Source organism: Anabas testudineus, chromosome 6 (assembly GCF_900324465.2).
Source record: "Anabas testudineus chromosome 6, fAnaTes1.2, whole genome shotgun sequence".
Taxonomy (NCBI): domain Eukaryota; kingdom Metazoa; phylum Chordata; class Actinopteri; order Anabantiformes; family Anabantidae; genus Anabas; species Anabas testudineus.
In genome coordinates this window covers 8,855,557-8,869,514 of record NC_046615.1, presented here as the reverse complement: position 1 = coordinate 8,869,514, position 13,958 = coordinate 8,855,557, and the positions used below count along the sequence as shown (strand labels likewise).

Genomic DNA, 13,958 nt, shown 5'->3' with positions numbered 1-13,958 from the left:
TGAATTCTCTTGCAGGACAAGACACTTGTAAGGTCTTCTGAGTATGAGGATGTGGGGTTTTTATTCAAGCATGAAGTTTAGTGAAGAGTGTGCAGGGTCACAGCTGTCAATAAAAGAAGCAAGAGTTTATGATGGTTTACTTTTAGATACTAGGTGCATAAACTCAATGACAACAGAGATTTCCCAAGTAATAAATTCTTGTATGTCCAAAATGAAATGAGCTTAGCTGATAGTTAAACCTGTGGCCTTGGTCAATTGTAGTAGCTAAAGTTCAGAAGTTAAGACACTGTGTTTTACTTTGCAGTCAGTTGGACAATAATTGTTTAAAAGGGGTGTATATATTAAATGTGTCTCAGAGTTGTTGTATAATAATTTCTGTAGATTTAGAAAAACATGTGACAGGTATGTAAATCACTGAAAATTATGCTTTTATATAGATATAAGCAGGCTCTAGCTTTCCTGCAGAGATTCCTTGCTCTGTGGTTACACATGATACTGCCTGCAGGCTTGGGAGATAGAGCGGGCCTGTGACATCTGTCCCCAGCTCAGACCTGATTGTGCCCAGATTATACCTCCAAATCAACTGAAATTACACACGCTAGATACATGCAATTCAGCAAGTACTCATAAGCACAGTGCTGGGGAGGCTTAGTTCATCCCTGACCTCTAAGACCCTTTGTTCTCCGCTTGTCCAGTTGTCTCTCTGTCAGTCTCTATCAGTCTCTGACTCCCTTCCTCTCTATAATACACACGCAAGTTCATGTACATGCACTGCATGTGCATGCAGATACACAGCCAAGTGTCACTTGAAACTGTTGCATAATTTTTTTCCAGCAGTAGGACAGCGCCTAAGCTCTCATGACTCATCGGTAGAGATCAGGACAACTGAGAGCGTGTACATAGCTATTTGCAAGTACAATGTGCACGACTGAGTCATTCTGCAGCCATGATGACCCCACTGAAGTGTTTCCTTTTCCTAGAAAGGCCATAAAGTGCCACGGCTCTTACTCAGGTTATTTCAGTATCCTGTAGACTGGCTCTATCTTTGTTTGAGTGCATTCTGCATCGGCTCTTAGTGATTCTGCTATCTGATCCAGCTGCAGTAAATCTGCTTAGTCCTTTGCGTACATTCACAAACTGCTAAATGTACTTGTTGCAGGTGGGAACACCTCAGAGCTGTCTAACCGAGATGCAGGCACACTCACCACACACACAGCTAAGAAAAGTGGTTCTGTTTTCGTTCTCCCCTCCGCTTCGTCACTGTCTCCTGCTATACTCGCATGTGTGCCTCGCAGAACTGCGTGAGCACAAATTGTGTTTGTCTGCTGGAGCCTAATACGTGTAAATGTGCCCTACACTCTGTTTGTGGTTATTGATTATTCATGCACTTCTGACTGTCCCATCTCTAAGTGTACATATGACAGTTTTTAATTAAACACATTTATCTGGCCCCCTCTCACCACACAGCAGCCTGACACAAATGTATTCCATTTGCCACGGGTAATGGAGCTGAGTGAAGACTCGCCCCAGGTAGAGTTGTGGGAACCTCGGAGCACATAAATATATGCAGACATGCAGACGTATGGATGAGCAGATGCATTGACAAGCACATACAAATATGGATCTAGGAATGCACACACAAACGACCCCTCTCTCTCGTTCTGACTCCATAAGCGCAGCTGCAAGTTCATCGGTGCTTGCTGTTTGTTTAGTTCTGTTGCACTGATTGATGAAAGGAAATTAGCTTCTATGCAGTGAGGAGCCACACAAATTATGCTTGAAAAGATGAATTTTCATACTGATGAGCTGCATTTCGGAGCTTCTCCTCAAATTTGCTGGCCAATACTGCAGATTCTTTTCATTGTTCACATAGAAACTCATATATCTTGAGCATATCGTGATAATCTACTTGCAAACTGTGGGTAATGTACTGTATGCTGTGAGGTTGCATGATGAATGTTTGTATGAACTGGTGGGCCAGTCTTTGCTGTGTAGACCCAGTCCAAAAGCTCTTCAGGTTAGAATACAGCTTTCCATGCATTCTCCTTTTTTGCTCTCTGCAGTATTTTGCCCAACTACTGTATTTGTTGAAAACAGCCACGATTTCTGACCTGTTGAGTTCATTTTTGTTATTTCATTGGTGTTGGCTGAGAGTGAATGAGATTTGGCAAACGGCAAGAAAAGACCCAGGTGCAAGTGTTGTTAGAAAGATGCACTTTTCACTCTGGTCAGAAGGAAGTGATTCTTGCAGATTTCTATTCATTTTTACTATCCTAGTCCGGTTTGAGATGCAAGGTATTGCTTTTACTCATTTCCACAAGAAGTACATTTAAATGAACTTTATTTACACCTTTAATTAAATGAGGCCACTACACACCACAGGATTCTTCCGATAAAATAGGAGTAGACATTTACTTCAAAGAGCTTGGCTCCCATTGTGAGAGAACAGCATAAACTGCGGGTTTATGGCTGACTGATTTAATTTAGTGTTCTAATACTGACAAATTAGGATTCAGTCCAAACACAGTTCTCAACAGAGTCGAGATGCTTGTATTCCACTCTTTCCCGTGTTTTTACCGTGTGCAAATCTCTGGCTTGTTTTTTTTTTTTTTTTGTATTCTTTGCTTATCTGCATAATGCACTATGACACTTGCAATCAGCAAGGCCATATTTGCATAGGCTCGCATTTGAACTTCCCCTGTTGACATGGTGGCAGTGTTTGTTATCGGCCATTATTTTGACAGCCTGAGGAAGCCGGGCCGTCACAGCTGGTATTCATGAGCACACAAGACAACAGTCGAGCTAATGGGCGCCATGTTTACAGCTCTCAGATAGACTTTCATTAGAGCCAAATATCCTACCCTACTATTAGATAAGACAGAGTGGGAGAAGGAAGTGGAAGAAATATCACCAGGCTCAGAGGTTTAGGGAGACATGTGCCTGATTTGCTTTTTGCATGCAGTCACATGAGGAAATCAACATTGTTGTTGCTAAGGTTGATTCATTCAACTGATTATAGTTTCATGTAAGGCAATCATTACAATAACTTTTAATTCAAGACACTAAAAAAGAATTGTCGAAGTACAGGAAAAGTGCCACTGTATAGAATAACAAGTCACGCCGCAGCAGGACTGCTCGTCCATAGCCGTTAGGCTTATGGAACAGCCGTTGCAGGGTAGCTCCATAAATCTTCATACAATATTGATGTGTCAATCTAGTCATTGGGTTTACTGTCAGCCCATCCAGGTGTTGTAAAGATTAGTGGGTCTGTTCACTGTCTGCTGTGAGAGGATGCCCTTGAGTGAGCAAGCAGGAAGACATCCAAACACCCTCAGGATGTCTACTCTCCCAAAGCTCATCTTGATCTGTGTTCACAGGAGACATTTATTGTGAGCCTGAATAGTTCTTTTTACATTCTCATGCAGCGGCGTGTGACTGTTTAATGTTTTCCGTGTCCTGATTATTTTATCCTGACTCACCACAGTATTGTAATGGCGATGGAAAGTCCTTAAATAACCTTTTTTTTTCTGTTACTTCCTAAATTTATGCACCAATCCTGTTGTTTTCTCAACAGATCACCACACTACGCGTGTCCAGAGGTTATCAGGGTAAGTAATTCTCACAGATTAATTAGTTAGTATCCACTCTACTGCACTAGCTTATGCTCATAGTGGTCCATTTTATTTTTAACCAACTCTGTCCCCAACTCTTTTCAAACCCACTAACAAACATTATCTTGACTTTAGGGAGAGAAGTATGATGGGAGGAAAGCAGACGTCTGGAGCTGTGGGGTCATTCTTTTTGCCCTGTTGGTGGTGAGTGTTATGTTGTTCTTTATCATCTGACGGAGATTTGACTGGCATACAGTTTAACGTTCTGCACAGAAATGTGTCCTAATACACTGTATTAAAGTGTTGTCAGTCTGGCGAACAGGATGTCTATCCACTGTACCTACTGTATGGATCAGAAGTAGAACGCAAGTGAACCTCTTTAAGGGAAAAGACTTTACACAACCTTGTTGAATCAAGGTTGACCCTAGTGGAAATGTAAACTCAGGGTTCAGTAAGTTAAATCCAAAATTCCCACATGTAGGAGGTCTTACCAGAGAGTCTTTGCTGAGACACCCGCAAGCTGACATTGTTGCGCAACACCAGAAAAAGATCAGAGAACAGAAGCATCTTTTTATTCATTATCCTCTATCCACAGACAATGCTGTATCCATAATTGGGTCTATTCTCCAGCTACATTATGTCTGAGGTTCCCCAGCCATGGAGCCCTGAAGCTTTGTTTCATCAACAGCTGTACTGTAGTTGCTACACACTCCTGCTCCATGAATAATTCATACAGCCAAACTGAAAGAAGAGAGCCCAAAATAAATACCAGTGCTGACAGGGCAGTTAATGGCCACAGGCCCTGTGTATTTGTCTTTGTTTTTGCTTCATTCTCTCTCACTTCATCCTGTTCTGTCCCGCATGCGCGCGTGTAGGCATGTGCGCGTGTTTGGATGCACACTTGCGTTAAGGACATTCCTCTTTGTGCTCCTGTGTTGCATAAAAGTACTGTTGTTTATCATTGTCTCCATCATTACTGTACTTCTCTCCTTCCAAACAAAAGTTTTTTCCCGCTGTCGTTATGGGACTGCAGATGAATCCCGTCTTCCTCCTGTTTTGTCCTGTTGTTGTCTGGCTCACAAGAAAACCATTTGTCTGATTTTGGGAGACACGCATACTTCCCCGCAGTTAGGCTGCACTCAGATCATCTGTTACACAAGCATGCCCTTTTTTTCCCCTCTACCTCTCTTCATTTCTCAGTCTTTCTCACCCTTTTTCCCCTTTCTCTCCCCCTTCATCTTGTCTTCTGGTGGAGATTGTCATTCATCAAACAGCCACATCTGTGAGGTGTCAGCTGGCTCTGATAAATGACTCTGATGAGAGAATGCTAAATGATCGAGGTAAATGAGAAAGCTGGGTAATTATTAGAAAAGCCCCGTTTTCAGCTTACCGCTGTTTATTATTTATTTTTGCATTGTGGCTGAGGGCAGAATGCTCTAATTGGAGGGTTCAACAAGTTGAGAAAACAAGCCTGGTGCAAGATTAAGACTCAAAATGTGGTTTTGCTTCTTCTGGCAAGCCTTGTTAGTCATTTATATTGTTTTTTTTTTTCTTTTTCTCTTCTGCCCTTGATTGGGTAAAGTCTTATTTTCTGTTCGAATGCTGCCATTAAAAAAAGTGAGAGCTGTGTTTCTTCCATCAGCATTTCCACCATTACCAGTTTCTTTTCCCTTTTCTGCCTCTGTGTCTCTCCAGGGTGCGCTGCCGTTTGATGACGACAACCTAAGGAATCTGCTGGAGAAGGTGAAGTTGGGGGTGTTTCACATGCCACACTTCATCCCTCCAGACTGTCAGAACCTTCTCCGTGGCATGATCGAAGTGGATGCCTCCAAAAGACTAACGGTCGGTTCATTTAAGAGATTGGATGGAAAGCCGCCATTATGACTTGGTTCATATGGCTGCTTTTTCTGGCTAAGGCTTGGCCTCTTAGTTCAACTTAAGGGACGTCTTAATGGTACAATGATATTTTAGAAAATAGCTTACAGGAAAGGTCAAAAAGGAAACATATTTAACTTCTCAAGCAATATGTATAGTCTGTTTTAATACTACATGAAGGTACGCAGTACTCTTTGCACCTCATTATGTGCAATTCAGCCATTCTCAGTGACTCAATAAGACTTGGATTGTATCTGTATTGAATATTTCATAGTCATAGTCCACCACAAGCAGTGTTTACTAATGATGCTGTAGGAGCAGCAAAACATATTCATATGCTGTTTGTGACAGCATTCATGGAAAGAAAACAGATATCAGGTCTGGGTTACAGGAGGAAAATCATTATTTTGCAAATTCACAGCAAGCTGAGAAAACTTGTAATGCTCCAAGGAGAGAGCAAGATGGTAGAGATCCACATTCAGACTAAAGTGGCTAATCAAAACTTGGTGCTGCCAAGCCAACTATTGTTTGGTTCTTTTTTCTTTTTTCTTTCTTGTGTTTCAAATGTGTTAGCCCCATCCTGAATTCTGTTGTAGTTCTTCTTCAAGTACAGGGTGTGAATTCAGGAGAAAAATGCAGTTTGTGTACTCCCACTACACCATTTAGTGTACTCATCACACATCCCTTCCTACACAGCAGCTGATCACCTTGGGAAAGTTGGCTGGAGGGAAGCTGAAGAACAGGGAAATGTGAAGGGCAGAGTGAGTTAGGATATAAGGAAGAGAGAGATAGAGATGGACAAAGGGAAATGAAAATAATGAAAGTGGATAGAAAAATAACAAAGATTCAGATTCACACTGATGCTGACTACTGTATCTGAGCATACACCAAATACTGTAACGTTAGAAGTATAATATATGCTTAATTTTTCTTTTCTCACTGCCTGACAAGGAGAGGTCACCCTGAGCTGCCCTAGAAATGTCCACTAGACTCCAGCACTGTCCTCGACAAAGTATTACATGTAGTCAGAGCTGCTGGGAGACAGTATGCTACCTGTCTATGCCCCTCTGCCCTGAACAGAGCTCTGGGGATGTGTTGTAAACTCACAGACTGCTAAATAGCGCTTTTTATATTGACCATTCTTGGAGTGTTGTCCTCTCAGTAATAGACGTAAGGATGGGAAGGAACATAAAGAAACATTGTTTTGATAGGGATTATTTTTCATAATAATGTTTATTGAATGAAATCAATAGGATAATCAGACCGTAACTACTGGCTTTGTTCAGGTCCATTGTCACCTTTTGTTAATTAGATTTTTGTTAGTAGATGCTCACAAGTACACAAACAAAGCAAAGTCTCCCTCAGAGTCTGAGTAGGAGGGCACATACCCAGGCTTAAGGGGCTTATCCCAGTGAAAGCCATCTCCTCATTTCCTGCCTGTGTAGTCGAGGCCCCCAGAGGTAAATGGGACAAGACCCCTCGACGCATTCATCTCGTCTTCACTATTCAAATGAACACGGACACCCTGGAAAAATCAGCCTCCTCATGATCCTTGTCTAATAAAGAGGATTGGCTTGCTTACTATATTAAAGAACAGTTCATCATAGACAGATAATACCCTCACAGGGACAGCGAAAGTGAAGGACCAAGGTTGTCAGAATGAAAGAAAAGGAAGTGTGTCAAACAAATTGACCTCGTTCACATATTACTGCATAGTTGCTTTTGACAGATTCACAGAAACCACTAGTTTTCTTTCATTATGACTGACTCTGTATGACTCTTTAAAGACTTCTACTAACAATCCTTGTGCGATTTGTCTTTGCTTTACTGTACATAACTTGCTGCAATGCAATTACTGCAGTTTTTAACATTTTTACAAATTTTTGATTTCAGTTTGAAATCTTTTTGAAAAATTAGATTTTTGTCTAAGCTCGTGAGACTTTCTAACACAGAACAGGTCCCTATTGTCCACTCAGTCTGATGTTTCTCCCCGCCCTAATCAAGCTATACAATATGTAGTAGTATACAGTATGACTGAGAGATATTCATGCACATTCACAGACCTCCACACATTTGTATCAAAGCATGCTTGCAGAAATTAATTCACACAGCATCAATATATTTGAATACACACTTTTGCACACATTTGGCAAAGCCAGTAATACAACAGCATTCCCTGCTGCGAAGCAGCTGGAACGAATTTATGCTGTCAGATTTAGAGATTGATGTGATACTGCATTTCAAACCACATCACTTTCAGGCCTATGTGTGATATTTGTCTCTTGCCTCTAGGCCTACAATAAAAGTGGGAGAGAGTAGGTCACCCACTGGCTTGTATCTGACAGGCAGGGTGTCTCTGTCAATACCATGACCTCTGTGGAGGCAGACAGGAGTCACCTACAGTCTGCACGGCAGACTGCACTAATATCACATGAAGGCCTTCATCAGTGCTAAAGCAAAGAGGGAGAGCCCATGGGATGGTGAACACATCGAGACACTGATGGAGACATGTACCCAAGAATTATGCCTCTGAATAAGTGACAATAATTAGAGCTGCTATGTGTATCTCCTGTGGTTCCACAATGCAGTAGGAACAATTTAAAAAGTCCCAGCAGTGACAGTGATCCAGTCCTTCTCTGTGGGCAGAGCTGAAACACAGTGGAGTCCTTCTATCAGACATCTTCCTCTGTTGCCCTATGGTTCGCTGTTACTTTCATAGCAAAATTACGATGTTGACTGCGTTGGTGAAAAAGTGGCCACATTAAGTGTGATGACAGGAGTAGAATTGAGACAGGAAGTGTGTGTTTGGATGAGTAAGAGAAATGGGAAGAGAATAATAATAAGAGATTCCCTTTAGACCAGAGTGCTTGGCAGGGTCAACAGTGTGTTCGAGGGAGATAATATTCTGTTTATAGCTCAGCTGTATCACCAAATCCCTTTTTCCTGGCTGCACCTCATTCTGTCTGACTGTTTTCCCAATAGGTGCCTCCCATTGGTAGTATTAGTATTTAAAGGTATCATTATTTACTCCCATGATCCTGGCCATATTGTCCTGTTTTGTTTTGATTTAGTCAAAAACTTCAACACTTACTGAAGCCTTACTGCACCAGGAAGGTTTACACATTATATAGTGGATGCTGTGTTCATAGTATTCATCCTATTACTCAATAATTGTGTTGTTTTTTACTTAAATCAAATATAATGTTTGTTTACTGACCCGCCATTTCTTTGTCATGTGTTTTACAGTTAGAACAGATCCAGAAGCACACATGGTACATGTAAGTAATCCTCTTTTTTTCTTCTATTTTACACCCCCCCCACTCCTCTACTCCTCCGCTCTTAGCCTATTCTGCAGGGTTTGTAGACCTCGGGGGAGCTACCACATGATAAACGACTTTGAGCTTCAGCCGTGTACACAAGAGTACATTTGAACGGGGCATGACTCCACTACTGGGGATGTGGGGGTAAATTTGTAGTGCATGAAAGGGGATGTGCAGCATATGGTCAACTGAACACGGAGCAGGGGACAGAGAGCAAGCAGGGATGTGGTGGAGGATCTGACCTCAGTGTTCCCACCATTTAACTTTCATAACAGTGTACACACCTTTTGAGGCTAATGCATTTATTTTTGGAAAAATATATATGGTACAGGTCATAGTACATTTACGAGCGTTTGTTTTTGGAAATAAAAAATGCATATGCATGATTTAGTTTGTAAATAGTCATATCCTAATAATGAGTCACTATTTTTAAGTCAGCCTGCTCAAAAAAGCAATTGAATTTTATTAGGATTTGTAACATTCTTTTGCTACTTGAGCAAAGATGAATCACAGGTGAATCTCGATCAGGGCAGAGTTATGGCTACTGTTGTGTCCTGAAACATCGTGCAAACAGACAAATCAAGGAAACAAAAAGACAAGAAGAGAAGTGCCGGGAGAGAAGACCGACTTAGTGTACGTTTTGTCATCGAGGAAGTTTCCTGGCTCTCTGTCTCCATGTGGCAATCTGACGAGCCAAGTGACTGGCTGAATGAATGAATGTATGAAGTATGAGCAACTGAATGAATGGGGGAAATTTTAGTCTGACTGATGTGGCTGCGGCTTTTTGCCAGGAGCAACCCGTCAGTGCGAAAAAATGAAACATTTAAATCACACAAAATACAATAATTTCACAATTCACCATTTTTTTCCACATCAAGTCCCACATCAAGAACCCCCACAACCATGATACTCATGAATCCAGTGACAACAACCAAAAACAAAAAACACACTGAGCAAATCTAGCAGTTAATCCTACTGTAATTTATGTTATAAGTAAAATTTTTATATAAGGATTCTTTTTCATTTGGTTTGTTTAAACGTAACGGCTTAGTGTACAGCAGTACATTTCACAGTTATGTCTACTGGTATGTTTGTAGAAATGAAGGCTGAATGTTTTCTTCAGAACCAATGACTAGGATAGAATATGGTGTCAGTGTGGATTAACCTTTCATTTTCAGTCCCAAAGAATCAAGGCCTGCCTGTGTGCTGCCTAGACACAAGAAGACAAAAGAGAGAGGAAATAATAACATAACCGAGTCTAAAAAGAAAGAGGGAGTAATGAAGAAATAAAGTTTGGAAAAACAAACCAAGAGAGAGAGGGAGATAGCAAAACAGCATGACTCAGTTATCTATCTGCATCTGCAGTGTGAGCATAATGACCCCTCCTCACCCTGTGATGCTTTCATGCAAAATGACTAAACCTGGGGAAAATACGTGACTGTGAATGTTTCATAATGTGAACTAGGGTCATAATGAGGTAAACATCTTGTTCCAGATATGAGACAAACACACACTGGCATACCTCAAAATGACACAGACTGTATGTTCTCTTCAGCAAAAATTCATTGTATCTGTACACTCACAAAATTGGTTGTCTAATACATTTGTAAGCCATAGTAAGTACGCATTTGTTTACAGTGTCCTTATCTGTGTTTTAATTTCTTGGTATTTCAAGAGGGGGAAAGAATGAACCAGAACCAGAGCAGCCAGTGCCCAGGAAGGTGACAATCCGCAGCTTGCCCTCAGCAGACGATATGGACCCAGATGTACTGGACAGTATGCACTCCTTGGGCTGCTTCAGAGACAAAAACAAACTACTGAAGGACTTGCTTTCAGATGAGTGAGTGAATGGAGGGGGAACAGGGTGGAATGGGAAGAAGAAAGGTGTTTGATTAATAAAATACAGGAAGAATGATGATTCATAAAAAGGGGAAATAACTCCTAAACAACTGTCAGTGTGTGTTGACATATGGAAAAATAAAAATAGCTGAACAGAAGAAGAAGAGGATAAGACTTCAGTAGGATTACATTAAAAGCAGGTGGTGGACTGCATTTAAAGGATGGTTCTGTAATGTGTACAGACAAACTTATAGGATTCTGTGCTTATTGTATCCTGTTAGGCTGATAATTTACACGCCAGGAGCCGTAAATAAGTTTCTCATAACTTGTTCAACTTGTTTCCCTGTGAATATGCATTTATGCTGAGGATACTGAGCACGTTGTAGGTTCTTGGTTTCTTTTCTTCCTCCATTCTCTCTATTTTACATGTGCCCTGCGCTCCCTTTAATGCTAAACGAGCATTTCTCCATCACTTTACCCTCTCCCCATCTTCCTCCTGGGAGCGTCCCGTAATAGTGCTGGACTGGAGGAAAATCTGCAGTCTCTATCTCCCATCCCCTGGTTCATTTTAGCTGAAGTTGCAGGTCCTTGTCTCTTTGCCTCCTACTGCTTTCCAATCTGTCTTTATTACGGAGGCCAGTCCCTGGGCCTTTTGCATACAGAGTATTGGCCTAGAGGCTAAAGATATTAGGCTTCCTGGTTTACTGGGGAGAAAAGGATGAACCCCTAATGTTTTGATACTTTCATAAACTCAACAGCAGAAACTGTGTATGGAGATAGGGCATTTCTTAAAATTACAGTATATGCTGAATATTATATGATGGCTTAATGATTTGTAAGACTAAAGTTTTGTGTTAATGATGTTTGACAATGAACCCAAAAGATTAAAGCATATTCATCAGGGGGAGAGTTTAGCAGTTGAATGTTTTGGTTTTTAGGGGCTTTCAGACATGCTACTGCATGCATGTATATGAGTGGTTTGCTGGTAATCTGATTAAATGCATGATTATGTCACTAATATTTAAGTACTTAAAAGTTTCCAGATGTCTTCACAGTCTTTTCCTTGTCTTCCTTTTGCAGTGACAACCAAGAAAAGATGATCTACTTTCTGTTACTAGACCGTAAGGAGAGATATCCTAGTCAGGAGGACCAGAATCTTCCCCCTCGCAATGAGATAGGTGAGTAGAAAATACAGCAGAAGTATAGATAAAAATGAAAGCATATATAACATATGATGGAATAACAACTAAAGAAAAGAGCTTAGTAGAGTATATCAAATAATACTACTGTATCTAAATGTTGCTACTGTGACGAAAATCTTTAGATGAAAACCTTTTAAAGCAGTCGTCGAATATATGGCTGTTTTCACAGACAAAACACTCCAATTTAGACAAGAATAACTACTGCAAGAAGGTAACTCATGAGTGCTCCTAGTATCTGAAGCATTGTGCAGTGTTTGCCTTCCTTGCAAGAAATTGGATCAGCTCCAGTAGCGTTGGATTGGCTCCCTAGTAAAAAAAAAAAAAAAAAAAAAAGGCTTTCTGTTTATTGAAAATAGACAAGCTTCTCAATGAAATATAGTGGCAGGAATAGAAAGTGTCAATATGCCATAGATTTTTTTAACTGTCAGCTGCAAATGCTTTAGTTAAGATATTAACTCGTCAAAATAAAAAAATAAAAAAAAAATATATATATATATATATATATATGTATACTCTTGGATTCACACATTACAATCCAGCACAGATTTCCACCCACTGAAATATGAGCAAAGAAAGAGATGCCATGCTTAGACTTCTGCCAGGTCTATTTTCTGACAAGAGCACTGCAAGAGGTGTTATTATGTTCTAATGTGTGTGTATTCTGTGAGATACCGGCGTTATGATGAATAGACTCCATCCTCAGTGAATGTGATACAGTCGATAGAGTGGCCATTAGTTCAAGGTCTGGGAGGAAGCAATTCCTTATTCACGATTAGTTAAAATGTCAATGTGATCTGCAATATACACCATTAAAAACACTAAAACACTTACGCGTAATGCACAAAACTGATGAGCACGTACAAACCTGAGGATTATTGCACGGAGGTGTCAGGTGCGCTGTGTTCATTCAGAATTGATCTGTCACGTGCTTTTGCTCAGATCCTCCAAGGAAGCGAGTGGACTCTCCCATGTTGAACCGTCACGGCAAAAGAAGACCAGAGAGGAAGTCCATGGAGGTCCTCAGTGTCACAGATGGAGGATCACCTGTACCGGCCAGGAGGGCAATAGACATGACACAGCATGGACAAAGGTATGCATGGAGGGGGGAAAAAAAAGAAGTTTAGAAAAATCAATACAGTGTTCAGATAGATATAGATGTAGCTCTGTGTGTGTGGAGGATCTCACAGCCCAGTAGTGTAACTGCACGTTTGACAGCCGGTCTGACTCTGGTGTCAGCAGGCTACATTGTGGACAAACGTAAACAGAGACTGACTCTCTGCTCACTTTGTCTCCTGTCTCACTGTAGTAAATCAGTGTACAGTAAAAGCTTGGATATTCCTGACGCCAGTACAAAATGCAACAGAGAAGAAAGGTACTCGCTTGTCCATCACTCCTCTTGCTTTCACCTCCTCTTGCTCCGCATGCCATGCAAGGAGACGTCCGTGGCGGGAGGAAGATGCAGCAGGGCTTTCTGTTCAAAGCGTGCTTTGTTTTTGAGGGCGATGGCATTTGCAGCATGTGATGCCTTCACATATCTAACTTACTATAGCTATAACTTAAAAAAAATCTAAGTAAGATCTGCTGGGTCCAACAGAGTCAACAGTTTTTGGGTGGCAGTTCCTAAAGTTTGATTTGAGTCTCTTAATTATTAAGTAATTTTCAGACGACCGAGCATTTGCAATTCAGAATCTTAATAACTACAACCAACTTTTCCGGTGTTAGCTCAATTATGTCTTCTTTTCATTATCTGAATGCATTGATAATCAGTTTCTCCCGTACTGTGCCCCACTTTCCCCAGATGCAGAACATTTTCCCGTTCCTCCATTTTAGAAATGTTCAAGTCAAGGCGGAACCACACCCCCACGAGGCACAGTGGACTGATTTAAAATCTATTTCCTCATCTTATTTCAACAACCAATATATCATCACAACCACACATGTCTGCTCAGAGGCAGTGACATATGTGACAGCTGGGAAGATTGAATCTGAGGCGGAGATAACCTGATCTGCCTAATGATAGGCAGATTGGCGGAGTGCTGGAAAAAGCTTTCAGAGGTATAGGACATAGAGTAAATGCAGAGACAGTGAGTGCGTATATTATAAAGATAAAA

At 41.0% G+C, this 13,958-nt stretch overlaps 1 protein-coding gene across 1 annotated transcript in view; it reads left to right on the top strand.

The window, feature by feature from the left end:
• Nucleotides 1–13,958, top strand: part of brsk2a (BR serine/threonine kinase 2a) — a 137,492-nt gene that overhangs the window by 110,344 nt on the left and 13,190 nt on the right. Inside the window, exons 6-12 of the mRNA XM_026364712.1 lie at nucleotides 3,575–3,608; nucleotides 3,747–3,815; nucleotides 5,307–5,453; nucleotides 8,733–8,764; nucleotides 10,482–10,646; nucleotides 11,726–11,823; nucleotides 12,787–12,937. Of these exons, the coding sequence (XP_026220497.1) occupies nucleotides 3,575–3,608; nucleotides 3,747–3,815; nucleotides 5,307–5,453; nucleotides 8,733–8,764; nucleotides 10,482–10,646; nucleotides 11,726–11,823; nucleotides 12,787–12,937 (696 nt within the window). The remainder of the gene's footprint in view (nucleotides 1–3,574; nucleotides 3,609–3,746; nucleotides 3,816–5,306; nucleotides 5,454–8,732; nucleotides 8,765–10,481; nucleotides 10,647–11,725; nucleotides 11,824–12,786; nucleotides 12,938–13,958) is intronic.